The sequence below is a fragment of the Scatophagus argus genome, chromosome 23, assembly GCF_020382885.2.
Source record: "Scatophagus argus isolate fScaArg1 chromosome 23, fScaArg1.pri, whole genome shotgun sequence".
NCBI classification, from domain to species: Eukaryota; Metazoa; Chordata; class Actinopteri; family Scatophagidae; genus Scatophagus; species Scatophagus argus.
The window spans coordinates 2,394,286-2,412,730 of NC_058515.1; the positions used below are offsets into that span (position 1 = coordinate 2,394,286).

General features: G+C 40.6%; 1 protein-coding gene across 14 annotated transcripts in view; it reads left to right on the forward strand.

The window, feature by feature from the left end:
* ablim2 (actin binding LIM protein family, member 2) overlaps positions 1-18,445 on the forward strand; it is a 78,352-nt gene that overhangs the window by 30,561 nt on the left and 29,346 nt on the right. For all 14 annotated transcript variants that reach the window (XM_046379958.1, XM_046379971.1, XM_046379960.1 and 11 more), the window contains 4 exons: positions 8,558-8,741; positions 14,194-14,306; positions 14,589-14,715; positions 15,376-15,469. In XM_046379958.1, the coding sequence (XP_046235914.1) occupies positions 8,558-8,741; positions 14,194-14,306; positions 14,589-14,715; positions 15,376-15,469 (518 nt within the window). The remainder of the gene's footprint in view (positions 1-8,557; positions 8,742-14,193; positions 14,307-14,588; positions 14,716-15,375; positions 15,470-18,445) is intronic.

The window sequence follows — 18,445 nt, forward strand, 5'->3', positions numbered from 1 at the left end:
TCTCAATCGGGTGTCGGCTATTGGATTTGTCTCCTTCCTGGAAGCAGAATGACCAAGGAGAGCCGGAGGGAGTGTGTGGGTTTGTTTGTCATTTTGGCCCGGTATGCTGACCTCACACACGTGTATGAGGGGAAAGGAACGCATGCACACACGCTGGTTTGTGCATGCATTCCTTTGGTGCTGAATGGAGATCTTTACATATATGTTGTGCAAATAATATGTCACTGATTATATTTTAAGTTTATGGCATTGTCAGATTTTTAATCTTTTGCATCTATCTTTGGTGTTAAAATGTTCCACGCTGCTTTTCCAAGAGACAATCTGTTAAGTCAACCGCTGTGACCTTTTATGTGATGTGCACAGTTTAATAGCTGAGTTTTACAGACTGAAAGCTCATCGTAGACAGTGTAAGTTTACCACTCTTCTTCTTCTTTTTTTTTTTAATTTAAATAATTTATGGGATTCTGTATATGTGATTTGATGCCCTCTTCCTTGTTTCTCCCTTTTCTAAAGGATTAGTAGCAACACGTTGGGTGCACTCATTTTCAGGTATACCTCTATGGGATTAGATAAAATAAATTTAATAGTGTGGCTAAATTTTGAGCCTGTTTACATTCTGTCTCGTTCTGAAAATGAACATATATAAATGAACATGATTCGCTTCTTGCCGAGACTCCCCAGTTGAAAGTCAGTAATAACTGAGTTTTGAGACGTGAGTGTTTTCCAGTGATTTAGACAATAGACAGACCTCTCCTGCCTATTGCAGTACCTTGATTTATTTTTCAAGAACAGTTCAGTATCTTGTCAGATTAATGCCAGCAGGCTGAAGACTGTATAGTCAAGGTCATGGACTAGATTGGTGAATGACAGCACTACTGTACTACTGTAAATAGCTGAAATGACAATGAAAAACCGCTTGACCACTTGACTTGACCACTTAAATATACATGTGCTGTGTGCTTTGTGCTATGAATGTGGGACCTTGACTGCATCTCATGTTTTACGATGACTCACCATTAGTGTGTATGTATGTCTGTATGTGGGTTTCAGGGTGGGGGTGGGGATGTGAACAGTGAAACGACATCCCTCCAGGGCCCTTTGGTGCTGTGCTGCACTACACTACGCGAGAAGTTAAAACCAACCTGTGCAGAACTGTACATAGTGTAAACAACCCATAATGCACAGGGTCTATACACAGTGCACAAAGACTATACATACTGCACAGACACTATACAGACTCTACATACTGCATAAAGGCTATACAGACTATACATACTGCACAGAGACTATACAGACTATACATACTGCACAGAGACTATACAGACTATACATACTGCACAGAGACTATACACAGTACAAGAGAAAACGGTAAACACTAAAAGCGGGTGTAGCGTGTGGTGTAAATGACAGAGGGGAGAGAGACCCTGATGATCTTCTCAGCTGTTCTCACTACCCACTGCAGGTCCTTGTGATACGCTGCAGTGCAGTTACCATACCAGGCAGTGATGCATCTGCACATGATGCTCTCAGTGGTCACCACGTAACAGGTGGTGAGGATGGGGAGAGGAGGCTTTTTCTCAACGATGTTCAGTGGAGGGTGGTGACTCTGAAGTCCACAGCCATGTCTTTGGTCTTGTTGACATTCAGTGGCAGATTGTTGACTTTGCACCAGGGTATCAGACATTGCACCTCCTCTCTGTAAACTGACTCATCTTTCTTGCTGATGAGATCCACCACAGTCATGTCATCATTAAGCATCCATTAAAGTGACATATTTTGTCATTGGAGGGAACTCACTCCAACGAAATTTGTTCTCTGCATTTAACCCACCCAAGTGACGTGCACACACACACAGCAAACCCGGGGCAGTGGGCGACCGCGTGCAGCGCCCGGGGAGCAGTGGGGGTTAGGTACCTTGCTCAAGGGTACCTCAGCCATGGACACCGGGACGGGGAATCGAACCAGCGATCCACCGGTGATTCATGCTGTGCATTAGTGATCTATTCAATTCAGTTTGTTTATATAGCACCAGTTCACAACAAAAGTTATCTCATGACACTTTCCAATTATCTGTGCACACAGTCATGAGTCAACAGTGTCAACAGCTGGGCACACAGACGTGTGGGGCTCCGGTGCTCAGTGTGGCGGTGCTGGAGAAGTTGCTGCCGATCTGGACTTTCTGTGGTCTCTCAGTTAGAAAGTCCAGGATCCAGTTGCAGAAGGAGGTGTTCAGGCCCAGCAGGCTCAGCTTTCCAACCAGATGCTCAGGGACAATGGTGTTGAATGCTGAGCTGAAGGTTGTGAACAGCATTCAGTCATAATCCTTATTGTCCAGGTGTGGGAGAGCCAGGTGGAGTGCGGTGGTGATGGCATCGTCCGTTGAGTGCTTTGGGATGATACGCAAGCTCCTGAGGGTCCAGGGTGGGGGACAGCAAGTTCTTGATGAACTTCACTTCACCAGCCTCTCGTGATGGTAGGCGTGAGTGCGGCGGGTTGGTAATCACTGGTGACTTCTTGGGCACAGGAATGATGGTAGTTTCTTTGAAGCATTTTGAGACAATGGCACTGCTCAGGGAGATGTTGAAGATGGCTGTGAGAACATCCACTAACTGGTCTGCACATCTCTTGAGCATTATGCCTGGGACGTTGTCTGGCCCAGCAGCCTTCTGTGGATTTACACTGCTTAGAGTTCTCCACAGGTCCCCTGTACTGAGACGCAGCACCTGGTCATCAGGAGAGGAGGGGTGGACTTCCTTGCTGCCATATTGTTACATGCCTTGAACTGTGCATAGAAGTTGTTTGGTGTGTCTGGGAGGGAAATATCACTGTCACAGGCAGGTGTTGTCATCCTGTAGTTGGTGATGGCTTGGATGCCCTGCCACAAGTGCTACCCACTTTGAAGGCTCTGTCTTGGGTCCTCAGCAGGGTGTACACTTCCGCAGTCATCCACGGCTTCTGGTTGGCATGTGTGGTGATGGTCTTGGAGATCACGATGAAATTGCCACCATCCTCCACCTGGCCCTTACCCACCTGGACAATAAAGACACATAAGAACATATGCTGTTCATGGATTCAGCTCAGCCTTCAACACAAGGACGAGGGACGAGAGAGCAATGCAAAGGTGCAGAGACAACCTGTGTCTGAATTTGGACAAAACAAGAGATTGTTTTTCAGGAAGTTGACTTCAGGAAGTTTCAGGATGAACATGCTCCGCTTACCCTCAATGGATCCTCCATGGAGATCGTCAAGAGTGACAAGCTCCTTGGTGTTCAGCTGGCCTGAAACCTCATTTTATCTTGAACCGCAGCTGCCTGCAGTGAATAGTAAGGACAGCTGAGAAGATCAGTGGAGTCCCTCTCCAATCCATCTCAAACTGTCTTGTTTTCATAATTATTTTTATTCATAATTATTGCAACTGCATTGTGTCTGATCTGTATGTGTGTTATTTTGGTTGTACTTATGTTGAGTTTAGGTCTTTGTCCAGGGACAGTGTTCTCACTGTTGTGATAGGCTTGTTTTATAGCCATTTTGTCTGTCCTTACTTTAAGACAAAAAGGGGGGGGAAACCAATATTCCCTCCTTTGTAAAATTGCCACTGCTCCCAACTCCCCAATAACGAAGAATCAGCTTTCCTGGCAGCATATTTTTACATACACTGAATTTTTCCTCTGCATTTAACCCATCCTTGGTTGAATTCACATGCAACACCCAGCAAATTACATGCAGTGAACACACAGCAGTAGGCGCAGTGGCTGCCATGTCAGGTGCCTTGGTGCCTTGCTCAAGGGCACATCAGCAGAGGGTGGGGTTGTGGGCATTGAAAGGGAATGATTAATCCTCCACCACCTCAATACAAAGTAAAATAAAATAAATAAGTCCAGAAATCTGATCTTCCATTTTTTATCATTTGTTAGTTTTTGATACTTAGTACATGACACACATTTGGGCTGCTACCAAAAGTGTTTAGGTTTTGATACCCATCTCTAGTTTCAACTAGGTTACTTGCATTATGTCCAAACCACGGTATCCATTACTTGTTTCTCTCTGGGCTTTGTTTGTAGACACATAAAACAGATGTGACATATATTATTTACAAATGACAACATGGCAAATTTGTTGCACACCCAGTTATTCAAGCATGTAATGTCCCCACTAATTTAACATGCTGAATTCAAGTAAAAGAATAACAGACTTGGCTCTGAGATCCTCCTGTGCAGAGGAAGCAGATTCAACAGAGCACACTGAGTTCCTCCGAGAGCCTCTGCGTACGTTCGCGTTATGTAAGTGGCTTCACAGTGCATGAGATAAGCTTTCGGGGATGGAAATAATCAGTTTCCTGTGAGGTAATTCGCTTTTCAGTCTTGAAAAATGTCGTAACCAACCACTGTAGTGTAACCTTTATTTCACATTGACTGTCTAAAAAGCACTAACATTACTTTTAGCACTGGTTTTGTTGTGGTTATGTAGAATTAGAAGAATTAGATGCTTCATTTTTCAAGATTTCCCTGGTTTCGAATTTCGCATTTCATCTTCACACAACTGGTTTGTGTTTTTACAGAAAGTCATTATGTATAGTGCCCTCAAAGACCACCCCATATCCACACATTTCATTCATTCACTCACACACTCCATATCACCACACGCATACAGTTCGAAAGTTCAGTCCCTCTTGTTTTATCTTGCTGGAGGCGTGTAGCCTGACACATTCCATTGTCCTCAGTAGAGTCTCAGGACAAAACTACCAATTAGCTCCATCATGATCTCATCTGCTAACGGTCCAAGTGCAGAGTGAACACACACACACACACCCTCTGTTGTCATGGAGATGGAATGGTTTCAAAATAATGAAATCACTTGCTTGAACATAACATTTTGAGCAGGGTTTAAGGCTGATTCTGATACTTTTGTAAAATGGCTAATAACGTTACAGTTTCTTTGCTGACCTCTAAAAGCCATCACATTTACTGTAAGAGCTGTATCCTACTAGGGGTGGAAAGCCTTTCATACACCAAAACTCAATAGTTGTTGTTAGCCATTTTATTTTATTTTATTTTACTTTTTTTGGTTGTTTTTGAAGCATGTTATTCATATTTTATATCTTTTAGTTGCAGTGTGTTGTTGAACTATTTCTGTCCAAGCAAACAAAAGGGAACTTCAGTTGCTGCTTGATTAAACCAAAATTACTGACTTCCACATCCAGATGGGCTTCATTTCTTCGACCTCTTGTTACGTTTTAACGTGTTGCATGTGAATGAGGGATAACAAAATGAAAGACAGGAGAAAGGGATGAGAAGAAGACAGCTTTGGCAATTTCCTTTAGGGATGATGGGCAAAACTGAAAGAGCTTCTTCTGTCTCTCTCTCACTTATGTAATGCACTCAGATGCACACTTTTTCGATCTGCATTAGTGGCTAGTTTTCCAGTTACTTTGTCTTCCTCTGCAGTATATGCACCATGCTGCTGTAGTACAGATGGAAGGAATAATATAAAATGGTTAGGTTTGCTATAGCTTTTGAAAGCATGTAATGCTTTCTGGTAATTCTAGCTCTATAAATGATGAATGGGCTCCAACTTGTACTCATACATGTTCAGCTACTGAGCTGCTTCAGCAGCTAAATTATAATGCAGAAGAGGAGAGTATGTGCCAACTGACAGAATAGATATAAATATACGTGGATTGAAAGACAGGCTGAGGGGAAGTCGTAGGTTTCTTTCTGTCTCTTTCCCTTCCAAATCTCTGTTTCTCTTTTTATGTAGCAGAGCTGTTTTGAATTCTTTCAAGTCTAACATCTTTTCAGACAAGTCCAAGTCGAGTCTCAAATCATTTCAACTCAAACTCCAAGACTCAAGTCAGATCAAATATCAAATTTCCCATCTTTCAAGACAGGTCCAAATCAAGTATCAAGTCTGCCAGAAACATCTCAAGTCGTTTAAGGCCAGTTCAAATCTCGTTGCAAGTCTGTCAGAATAAATCTCAAGTAAAGTCCGAAGCCACTGGAGGCAAATCCATGTAAATTCTGGAGTCAAACAAGACCAAGTCTCAAGTCACTGGAGAAGAGTCTGGGATTCAGTCTGTTCACTTAAGTATCAGTTCTTATCTTCAGGCTCACAGCACATAAATGCCATATCCAAGTCCTTATTTATGTGAGAAATTGGTTTGTTACAGCTATTTGACTTAAATCATTATAAAGAGAATTTAAAGGTTTGAGGTTTAAGAACTACAGAGAAATGTTACTGGCTGAAAAGGTTTTTTAGTTGTAGAGTGCTTTAAAACTCAAAACTTCTGAAATTAACCTTTTTCTTTTCATTTTGATTTTGAAATAATCCCCATTTTTTTTGGGGTGTGTCTTATACATTCATCCATCCCTCCATCATCCATCCAGCTTTTCACTCTGCTGGTGTTTACTCCATTAGCCTAGCACATCACATTCTAGACATGTTGCCAGACATCTGAACCGGATGTAAGGGAGCCAGTAGTAGCCGATGGAAAGTATGTTGTTCACTTCCTGAGAAAACATTCCCGCTCGTATTGTTGTGGTTGTTTTATTAGCATGCTGTAACTGCTTGAAACCAGGACATCCAACAACATGGCTTTTAAGTCGAATTAAATAAAGTGTTGGAAATGCGAATGTTGTTATAATTATCATTGTTATTATGAGAATTAGAATTTTGTTCTTCCTCTCAACGGCACCTACCCTGCAGACTTTTTTAAGGGAAAATAATGTCTCTGGAACTTAATTTAGAACCTGGTCCCTGCAGTGGAAGAGTTCTTCCAAAGGTTCCTGCTTTTATTATTTGTTGTTTGAGCTGTCATGTCCAGCATCATGGACAACAGTTTACATTGAGACCTTAATGAAAGCTGGGAAACCCAGCCGCAATGTGTGTGAGTTCTAACAATATGTGTTGTGAGTGTGTGCGATTTCATTCGTATTTTGTACATGAGTCACCTCATACCTCCTCACATTCCTGCAAAAATGCATGCATGCATGTGTGTGTGTGTGTGTGTGTGTGTGTGTGTGTGTGTATGTGTGTGTGTATTCAAGTTCACTGAGCCATCCCAGGGCTTGAAACCAACCAGCACAAACATCTCTCATTTATCTTTTCTGTTGTTTTTTTTCCCCAGAAAGCAAGAATGGAGGGAAAAGAAGGGAGGGGTAATTGTTTTTGCTAATCGAGTGGAAAAATAGAGCGAGGTTTCCCCCGAGGGTGTGGCTCGTCTGTGATGTCATGTGGTCACCATGGTTACTGTGTGTAATCATTGTGTATGCATGAGAGGAGGCTGTGATTTGAAGTTCCTGTCATGCATTGTTAAGAGCCAGACAAATAGACAAAGGGCACACACACGTTACTCACACACACGTTGTGACAGCATGATGTTACTGGCTCTAAAAAACAGGTGGAGGAATACAGTGAGATGTGTCAAACTGGTTTAGCTTAGCACAATGCCTTCTCTTTCTTTTTAATACTTTACTTTTACTAATTTTAAAATGAATGTCTACAAATAGACCTCTTCCTAATGAGGCAAAACTTAATTTATGAGGTTTTGGGTAGGGATAGGGGTAAGGTGTTTTGGGTTAGTCATTGGGTTAGCAATGTCCAGACAAGGAGAGCTGCGCAAATTTGTGTGTGTAGGTTTCTTTTTGTATCTGCCTTTTGTATAGTATAGTAATAATGCAGTATACAGCAGTATAATATAGCATAGTATTATCATAATATAATATTGAATGTAGTAATTGTAATATAATAATTTCAGTCCATTCCATAGTTTGGATTGGACTGAGATAGTCAAAGTAAAAGTAGTAAAAGCATCAACCTTGTTTGGCATCAGAGGCAAAATGATGTGATCACAAAAGTCATTTGGCCTCATCGTCTCTGAACCGTAAATGTCAAAGTTTCATGATAATCCACCCGGTTGTTGATATATTTCAGTTTGGACCACAATGTTGGTCTGAACGACACTAAGCAAAATACAATTAAAAGGTACAATGATCAGCCACAACATTAAAACCACCTGCTTTATATTTTGTAGTTTCCCCCATGTGCTGCCAAAACAACTCTGACCCATCAGGGGAAGGGACACCAATTTGTGGTCACTGGCATCGGAATGTTGGATTAGGTTTGAAGGAATTCCTGTGCACCGAGGGTGAACCCAAGGTTTCCCTGCAGAACGCTGCCTTGTAAACACATGATTAATGTTAGTCACTTCACCTGTCAGTGGTGTTAATGTTATGGCTGATGACGGTGTGTATCCTGTGGGCTGTTAGCTGCACTGAGGAAAGCCATGGCTGGGAAAAATGGATAGCCAAGCTGATGCTTGTCCTTTGGATATTTTTACAGCTTTACAGAACAATGGTTTTGGTTTTGAATGGGCCGAAGACATCCATGTTGAAGTGGAAGCATAAGTACTTTTAAAATGTTTAGTTATGATTTTGCCTGATCTGTCTTGTTTTTCTTTTCTCCCTTCTTTCTATCATTTCCTTTTCCAATTCTCCTTTCCCTTTTTCCTGTACCCTGTTGCTCTCTCTCCTGTCCTCTTTCTATCACTCCCTTATTACAGTATGCGGTTGTGAACTGGCTCAGGGAGGTTTCTTTGTGCGTCAGGGTGAATACATCTGTACTATGGACTACCAGCGACTGTACGGGACTCGCTGCTTCAGCTGCCAGGACTTCATCGAGGGGGAGGTGGTGTCTGCCCTGGGCAAGACCTACCACCCCCGCTGCTTCGTTTGCACCTCCTGCAAGTAAGAAACAGGATGTAGGATGTAGCAAATAATCTGGCTGCTTCTTTAGTTGTTTCTTTGAGAGTCATGGAAGTTATCTTTGACTTTAATTGTCATTAGTTGTGACATCAGCTTTATTGATAGTATATATATATATATATATATATATATATATATATATTTTATTTTTATTTATATATATTTTCACACGCTGAATTCGTCTTCTGCATTTAACCCATCCTTAGTTGAACACACACATGCAACACCCGGCAAATTACATGCAGTGAAACACACACAGGAGCAGTGGGCAGCATCAAGCGGCCGGGGAGCATATTGGGGGGTTAAGGGCACATCAGCCAGCTAAGGGGGGGGGGGGGGGGGACTTTTTCAACTGTAAAGAACATGGCGGAGGAGGTGAACTACCCAACTGGCTGCTTACAGTGAACACGTCACATTTGACCATGAGTTGATGAACTTTGAACCTAAACCTTTAAGCCAGCAGTCTGACAAGTCTTGTTTCTCATTGATAAATTCCCTATACATTCATGTGCAGCTGGATATATAAAATTAATTTTAACTTTATTATATATATAATTATGTTTTACATCTTCTAGAAGTTAGTTCAAGCATTTTGATGCATTTTAAGGGTCTCAGTATGGCTCAGACTGTGTGCCTGATGGATTGTCTTTTTCAGCTTTTCAAATAAAGCAGGTTATCTGATATTGATGGCTGCTTCATGCAACCATTGATAGGTTTTAGGAAGGTACGGAAGAAGGTGGGGATGGAACTTCCCTTTTTCTCAGTTTTCTTCATTTTTGTTAGGAACCTAGTAGCAACATGGTGAATGCAGTGAAGTTCACTAACATGGACTTTGTAGAATCTAATCATCCCAACCATTATTTTTTTGACTTTTACGATGTTTAATAACACTTTCAATAAGAAGGGAGAAGGTGTAAATTAATACATAATGTCTTTATTTGATATCTGTGTGTTTTAACAGTAAGCCTCACTTAACATTAATGTGATTTCGAACCCTAACCCCCACCCAGAGCACTTTTTTACTGTGTGTCTTCAGGTCTTAAAAGGGTTCAAAATGTCTTAAACCATTATGGAGGTCATACAAGGTCTTGGACACATTTTAATCTTACATTACATGTGACACAGCCAGTAGACATAGCCAGATATTGTGTCAGAATTAAATTCCATTCTTGCAATGCAGAATGATTGTATCTTCATTTTCTGGTAGCCCACTCCCAGTTTCTTTCACACACATCATCCACAGCAAGACTCCTCAGGTGTTAGTGTCATTTACCAATACATAAAATTACACTATATAGATAAAGGAATTGGGACACCTGAACATTACACCAACAGGAACTTTGATAACATTGCTTTCTAAATACATAGACAACTTTGCAGCTATAACAACTTCCACTCTGTTAAGAAGGCTTTCCATTAGATTTTGGAGTGGCTCTGTGGAAATTTTACCCATTCATGCAGTAGAGCGTGTGTAAGGCCTTTTGGACAAAAAGACCTGGCTTGCAATCCCCATTCCAGTTCATCCTAAAGGTTTTTGATGGATTTTGATGTCATGTCTCTGTGCAGGCCAATCAAGTTCTTTCATTATCATTATCTTTATCTTTCATTATCTTTATGGACCTTGGTTTGTGCACTGGTTCACAGTCAAGTCAAGGGCCTTCCCCAAGTTTTTGCCACAAAGTTGGAAGCTTAACATTGTCCAAAATGTCTTGGTATGCTAAAGTATTAAGATTTCCCTTCACTGGAAGTAAGGGGTCTAGCCCTGACCCTGCAAAACAGTCCCATCCCAACAGATGGGGTGTATAATACGGATACGTTTAAATATAAGAAAGCACATGAAGCCACGTGCCAATATGAGACGCAGGCCTCTTCACCTGTTTCTAGCCATGCATATGCTTCTACTGACAGTGTAGTGTGTGTATGTGTGTGTGTATGTGTGTGTGTGTGTGTGTGTGTGAATATGTGATCGGTGTTGTTTCTCAGGCCTAGAAAGGTAATGGGAGCCTCTCTCCTGCAGGAATTCTAAGTGCATGGTCAGTCAGTGTGGCCACTTAGCCCATTCCCACAAAGTGTGTGTGTGTGTGTGTGTGTGTGTGTGTGTGTGTGTGTGTGTGTGTGTGTGTGTGTGTGTGTTATCATACCGTGGTGATCCCTATGCTGAACCCAAGATCAGAATGTTCCAGTGTGGCATTTGAGGTTTATAATGTGATCATCAACCTCCTGTGCACTCCTTATAACAAATATCGCTTTTGTGGTGATAAAACACACAGTCTTATTGTGCAGAATATAAAAATAGGGCTGAGAAAATGAGAGCAGATGCTGCTTGAAACGATATTTCAGACTCAACCTTCTTCGTGTCCCATGGTCACAGCTTTGTATTGGTCATCAATAATTCACCAAGAGAAATCTAGTTCTGCTTTTCGCCGTCTGGGTTTCTTTGTGTGTTTCGGTCTGTCGGCATGCGTCTCTTACAACAATACAAAAAATCGGTCTCTTTCTTTTATATACAACATGCCTTTATTTGACTATTATAAGGAGACTGATCACATGTTCATCAACACTTATTCACCAAGGCATCAAGACCAAAACACAAAATTGAACAAAGTGTGTAGAATTTAGGGAGATTTAGGGGCAGAAGTTGAGTATAATATTCATAATTGTGTTTTCATTGGTTAAATGAGCCTTTTTTTCATATTCAGAGGGAGCAGCTTCTCTTCCACGGAGTCCTCCATGTTTTTACAACAGCCCAGATCAGACAGACCAACCTGGCTCTTGAGGCTTGAGGCTCCTGGCCTTCCAGGCTTTTATCAGCCACCGTGGGGGAGGATGTGACAAAAGGGGTTCAGTTGCTTGCAGTCAGCAGCTTTATTGCTAGATGTCACTAAATCCTGGACCTTTAAATAGAAAAGTTTCAAAAATTTGATTAAATTAAAAAAACCAGTGCTGCTTTATTTTATCTTTTTTTACATTTTAGTTTTTTTGAATTAATTTTTAAACAGTCCACCTCCATACAGAGTCATCGTCAATTTAAAATTACACAAAAGTACAGGTCGAGTAGGTAAAAAATAAGAAAAACAAACAAATAGAGCCTGTAGGACAACCAGATAGTGACAATGGTTGCATTACCCTTAGGTGCGACCACAAATTGTTGACCAATGTCCTTATATTTTCTTTTGGTAAAGTATCCACTTCCGCCATCTCCTTGCAAGCAGACCTTCCTTCAAACCTAATATAAAAACTAGATAATGTAAGTGAGTCTTAAAGATGTGTTTAAAGACTTAAAGAACATGTCTGTCTTAAAAACAATAAATGTTGCGACTGTTCACACATGAATAACCTATAATCTCAGCCTTCCAGTCTGCCTGGATGTCCCTTAGTAACTGGCTGTGACAGTGTGACAGCAGATCTAATATCACATTTCTGAGCTGTAGGAAGCAGCTCATGGCAGCCAGTGAGAGCTGTGCTCTGCCAAAGAATCATCATTCCTTCTGTACTTGACTCACTGACAGCAGCTGTGCTGGAGAAGCACGTACACAAAGCCAGGAGACATTAGCGTTGTTTTATTGTGTTTATAATGCCCCGCTTAACAGTATAATGGCATCTGCCTCTAAAAGGATTCTGGCTAGCGAATGAAAACACAATGAATCAATTGATTATTTGATAGTTTGCTAGCAATGCCTCCCATACCTGAATGTTGAAGCTAGTGTCAGCATGTCTTAAGCTGCACTTCTTTAATTGCCTCCTAGATGTTGCCTCCAAGGAAACCGTAAAGAAAAAGATGTCTCTATGTTAACTTGGTAACAACCTGAACATTACAGCCATATGTGATCATCTGTATTAATCTACTGCTATTACAGCCACCACTCATTTGGAAATCCTTTCCACCAGATGTTGGAACCTGCTGCAGGAATTTGCTTCTATTTAGCCACAAGAGCATGAGTGAAATTCAACACTGATGTGTTGGATGAAGTTGTGGTCAGGGCTCCGTGTTGGCGAGCTCTTGCATACCTTACTGGAAAAACTATTTCTGTAACACTTTATTTGAAGGGGTCTGCATAACACTGATATGGCACTGTCATAACCGTGATGTGACACAATATAAAAGAGTCTTGGAGAATGTTTATTACTACTGTCTGTTATTTTAGCAACAGGTAAAATTCCCTAAATCACCTTGGTACTTATTCTGGCCTTATAAAATTTAATGACATCTTAATTGATTAATCCGCTTTAATTAAGGTCAAGAACATTATTCATGACTCTACTACAAAAGCACTTGACAGTATAACAACACATTACCAACATTTCAATTGCAAGACCAACTTATACTTATAACTTATACTTAATGTTAATACATACAGTGAAATAGTTTCTTAAATTTGGGTAATTAGGCCTGTTATCACATGTTTATGACAAGTTATGTTGTCCTTGTTTGTGTCAAGTTGTCATGAGAAAGACACCTGAAACTCTACATTGAAAGTTACACATGACGAATGACAAGTCATGGAAACAGTCATAAACATTAATGAAGGCTCATCACAAACATTCAAAGACTCCTTCATGTGAATGAGGAATAAAAAGTAAAACAAAAATAAATCATTAAAAAGATACAATTTAAAAAGTGAAAAAAAAAGACAACAACATATTGAAGTAAAACATGGAACAAACAAAGTGCATTTCAGCATTTCTAAAATCCTGGCCACAGCCCTGCTCAGCATGTTGAAACAGTTTTGGGACAGTCTGTTACTCTTAGTTCCAGAAAAATCTGCTACAAGATTAAAAAGGAGGCTCCTCCCTCACCACATGTAGTCTACAGCATATTATTATTGCTCTTACTTAATGTGTCATCAGAGAAATTATGGCCTGGAAGTATTTTTTTTATATGTTTGCACTGAGGCTGTCAATAGTATTGATATGTTGTTACTTTTTCCACATTTGATAGTATTGAACGCAACAATATTAGGTAAAACGCAGATCTACAATTAGATTTTCCCCAGCGCTGCACCGATATTAACATTATTCCAAATGTGTAGATATGACTTTTTCTGAACCAGCACTGTCGGTAGGTTTGTATGCCTGGGACTTTTTCTCTAAGCCTTGAATTGATATGAGTTGATCATAAGTTGCTATATTTATTTTTTATTAGGAAACTACAAGAGAGCCTCAGATTTGAACTTTTTACTCACATGATACTAATTCTCATAAAAATTACACTATCTGTACCAGATACTCGTTTCACCTGAGTACTTACTCAACCTCAGTGAAAACTTTATTCTACAATGAAAACTATGCCTTAAGAGGCTGAGCCAGTTAACACAGTTCTGTCCAGTGATGGTCTAAATCTCATTTCAGAGGCTTAAAATAGAAGAATTTGTAAACTTTGGGGTGAACGAACTATATCAGTTAATGCTCTTGTCTGTTTTCTGTTTGTTTGCAGACAGCCGTTCCCGGCCGGTGACCGAGTGACGTTTAATGGGAAGGAGTGTGTCTGCCAAAAGTGTACCCAGCCTCTCCCTGCCAACAGCCCAGCATCCATACAGGCTGTCCACAGTCAGTACTTTACATCTCTGTCAAGTTCAGACAGAAATCATCCACCCTGCACCCTACAAACTGTGATTTGTTACACTGCTCATAATTTTCTTTTCCATCACTTAAATTGTCATATTCTTAATTTGTTTCATTCCATTCTCAGGAAACCAAAATGTTTTTGTTTTCTTTTTTTTGCATAATGAAACCGAAGCACTGTAGAGGGAACTCTTTCACTGCAGAAAGTCAACTTCAGTACTGTTTTTCAGTCAAATGTGAACTAATCTTCATTCATTCCCCGTGCAGACTGCTGTGGCTGTGGGAAGGAGTTTAAGAATGAACAGTCTCTTGTTGCACTGGACAAGCACTGGCACCTGGGCTGCTTCAAGTGTAAAGTGTGCAACAAGGTGCTCAATGCCGAGTACATCAGCAAGTAAGTGGAGTGGTCCAATAAAATCTGTAATTCAGAATTTTATTTCTATAGCTAGTGATCCTGCATTTTAACATGTTATCTGTTGGATGTCACAAAACTTTCAGTCAATAAATCAAACCTTTATTTGGTCTCTGAATTCTATCTTTAGTTGAGACATTGCCCCCTCCTATCACTTCACTTATGTAATTCTTGACTTTTGACACTCCTAGAAGTGTAAGACACATACTGTGATCTCAACATCCCATTTCCTGCTTGTTTATCTGCTAAGGTCTACATCTAGTCAAGCTAATAGACTTAACTAGCATGTTGCATGTTTTTTTTTTCCTTTATCCTACGTTCTTTGGCATCAGAGGTGTTCTTGTTGTCTTTTATTCTTGCATTTACTTATTTGTTTTGTATTTATTAACACTGTGCAAATGTTAAATATTGTGCAAGTAGAACTTTCCTGAACAAAGTCTTGAATTTTATGTTCTCTGTCACAGTTTCATTTTCCAGTGCTTAATATAGTACTATTGAACAGTAGTATGAATAGAGAACAGCTGTCTATGCAGTCAAAGAAACAAATATGAAATTATGATTTTTTTTTTTTTCTTTGGCCAAAACCCTAATTAGTGCAGATCTGGTCAATACTTTCTGACTTTTCCTGTGTTGTTCCATCAGGGATGGAATCCCCTATTGTGAGATGGACTACCACGCCATGTTTGGTATCCAGTGTGAGAGCTGCAAGAAGTACATCACTGGAAAAGTCCTGGAGGTAACATTACAGCTTCCATGGGTTACATTTAGGAGAAACATTCAGTAAGAAAAAATATTAAAATATGAACAGAAAGAATAATGAGTAAACTAATACAAATTAGTCCACAAATCCCAATTTGATCATATTTTGTCCCAAGGTACATGTCAGATAAGAACTTTGCTTTTAGTTTTATCATACAAAGTGTACAAAACTCATGACCAAAATAATCATACATTCTGTCATTTGTGGGTGGAATTATAGTGAAAATAAATTATTGCTGGGGATCCCCTGGAATGTCCTAAAGTATCCAAAATCCCCATGGCCACTTCAAGAGCCACTCTCCTATGATATGCAAATCTGCAAATAGTAACATTATTTGTCTTTATCTATTTAGAATTATGTCAACATACAGTAGTGTGTAGCTGAAGCAGCTGTATCAACTCTCATTCGTTACTTACGGTGTGGTGGTTCGTGCAGAGGCTTGTATTTTTATCTTTATCATTATTATTATTATTACTAATATTATTACTGTGTTGGGAGCATCCTTTGGGAGGTGGCCTTGTTGTCCCCAGCCAATAGGAGTGCTGAGTCAGACTAAAGGCTAAAAACATAGCGACCAGGTTACATTACTGTCTCTTTTTCTGCTTTCCTCTGCGTGGAGCTTCAGGTGTATGATGTGCAGTCATTTTTTCTGTAATTCTGCTGACAAAGACTGACAAATCCTGCTGAAGTGTTGTACAGATGTTGAAAAAAGTGTTAAGATTCAACAAATAACAGCAAGAGCATGTCTGAGATTGCACAGTGGATGCAGGATAAATACGTATAAGTATTTAACAGTCATTTATTTCACAATTTTTAAATTGTTAGCAGTAAAAAAGTTACTGTATTGCACTAGGAGATGCGGGATTATCGCAGATTCAGTTTGCTGTGGAGTGCATGGGAGCAGTGCTGGTTGTTTAGTCACAGCATCACCTGTGGTAACGCTCCTTCACACACCTCAGGTGAAGCTGCCCTCCACTGAAGCAGTTGCCCAGTGCTACCAGAGTCTCATGTAGGGGGTGGGAGTTGTTCTCCATCAGAAAAGATAGCCTGGCTATCATCATTCTCTCTCCCACCACCTGTACTTGATCGAGGGGGCTCCCTAGGACAGAGCTAGCCTTCATGATGATTTTGTCCAGTCTCTTCATGTCTGCAGTAGAAGTACTGCTGTCCCAGCAGACCCCTCCATAGAATAGGGCCGATGCTACCACAGAGTCGAAAAATGTCTTGAGAAGTGCCCTCTGCACTCCAAAGGACCTACAGTCTGCTCTGGCCCTTCCTGCACAGTGTAGTGGAGTTGTCTGTCCAGTCCAACTTGCTGTTGAGGTCAGCACCCAGGTACTTATGTTCACCTCAACAGCAAATGGGACCAGATGGTCAGTCATTGTTTACCATATTGTTCTTTCTATGTGTTCTAGTATTTTAACATAATGCATCCTGTTATTGACTCATACATCTTATTCTCATATTTCCACTTAACAGACTCTAGCGTGGACCCCATTTTCAAAAAGTGATCATTAAAATTTCATCAGATTTCATGCATAGCTCATGCAGATACATGAGATATCCTTCTACACACGTTAACCTGCATATGTACAGATCTGGGACCAGATCCTTTTCATGCGTAACTTTAGAGTTTTTCAGCTTTGACACCATCAGCAACAAAATATCCCAGTTGGAAAAGGAACAGTGTATGTGGCAGCTTTGAGAGGCTAACAGGGTGAGCTCCGCTGAGATTATGTATGAGTCCCTCTGTAGCCTGCTGTGTGTTGGCTCACAGGGACTAACCAGCCAACCAGGATCTGTTCTCTTGTTGGACCTGTCTGGCTATTCAGCACTATCTATCTTTTGTGGGATAATGGCTTTGACCTCACTCTCATCTGCTCATGCAGATTAACTCTTCTTGACACCGTTCCTCCTCTCCCCTTCAGGGAGATCATCTGTACATGTCACTCACTCCTAGGTACCGGTCTGTGTACCACAAAACAAATCGAGAGATGAGATGGCTGGTCCAGGTTATTTTTAATTAGCCCAACCTTTGCTGTGTTACTAGCATTACACAGTTCGCTACTGGTCTTTCCACTAGTGCATAATAGCAGGCCGTATCACTGTGAAACTACAGGCCTGTGTTTCCATGACTCATGGTTTATTCCCCAAGAAAGTTGTGTTAAGACCCGGGAATCACCATCACCCTGGCTCTCTCACCAAAAATCTAATGGGATTCTTGCAGAAATCAGTAAACATGATACTTAAGTGTTTTGTTTAGCAAAATAATCTTTACAAATGAACACAACTTTCATGATTTTTGAAGCCTAAATGCAATTACCTGAAGTAAAAAGCTAAGGTTAGACGAACACCACAGTCACATGACTTCAGCACCACTATAGTACCACAATAATAGAACAATGACTAATAACAATAAGAATCTACAACTATAATTAATATTAGTAGCAGTGGGTGTCAAGCAGAACCACAGCAGGAGGTCCAGCCACAATCCATAGCAAGCTGCGAGATGAGAAAGCCTCCGGGGGAAGAGGTATCTTCTGCTACTTGTATGGTTACATACATCCTTCTGTTTGTTTGAAGGTCTAACATGGTAGCAGTAAAAAGTGTTAAATAAAACAAAAACAGTCAGGTATGTTTTGCAGAAGTCCATGCACTGAAGCCTGAAGTTTGAATGAAAAAACAGAAAAATATGCACAGAAAGAATGAGGGAGAAGAGATGGAGAGTACTGGAAGAGTTAATTGGAGAACAGGTAGAAAGCAGTGCAGAGGAATGTGGTTTTAGTGAAGCAGTCTGTTGTTCTGCAGTGATGGAGGGATGAGACACTGGATACCCTCCTTGGGTGGAGAGAGGGATGAGAAGAGAAAAAAAGCTTTTAGACGGGGCGTCTTGGAAGCTCCAGCCTTGACCTCTGAATAACAAAGCAGCATTATAGGGACAAACAACAATCC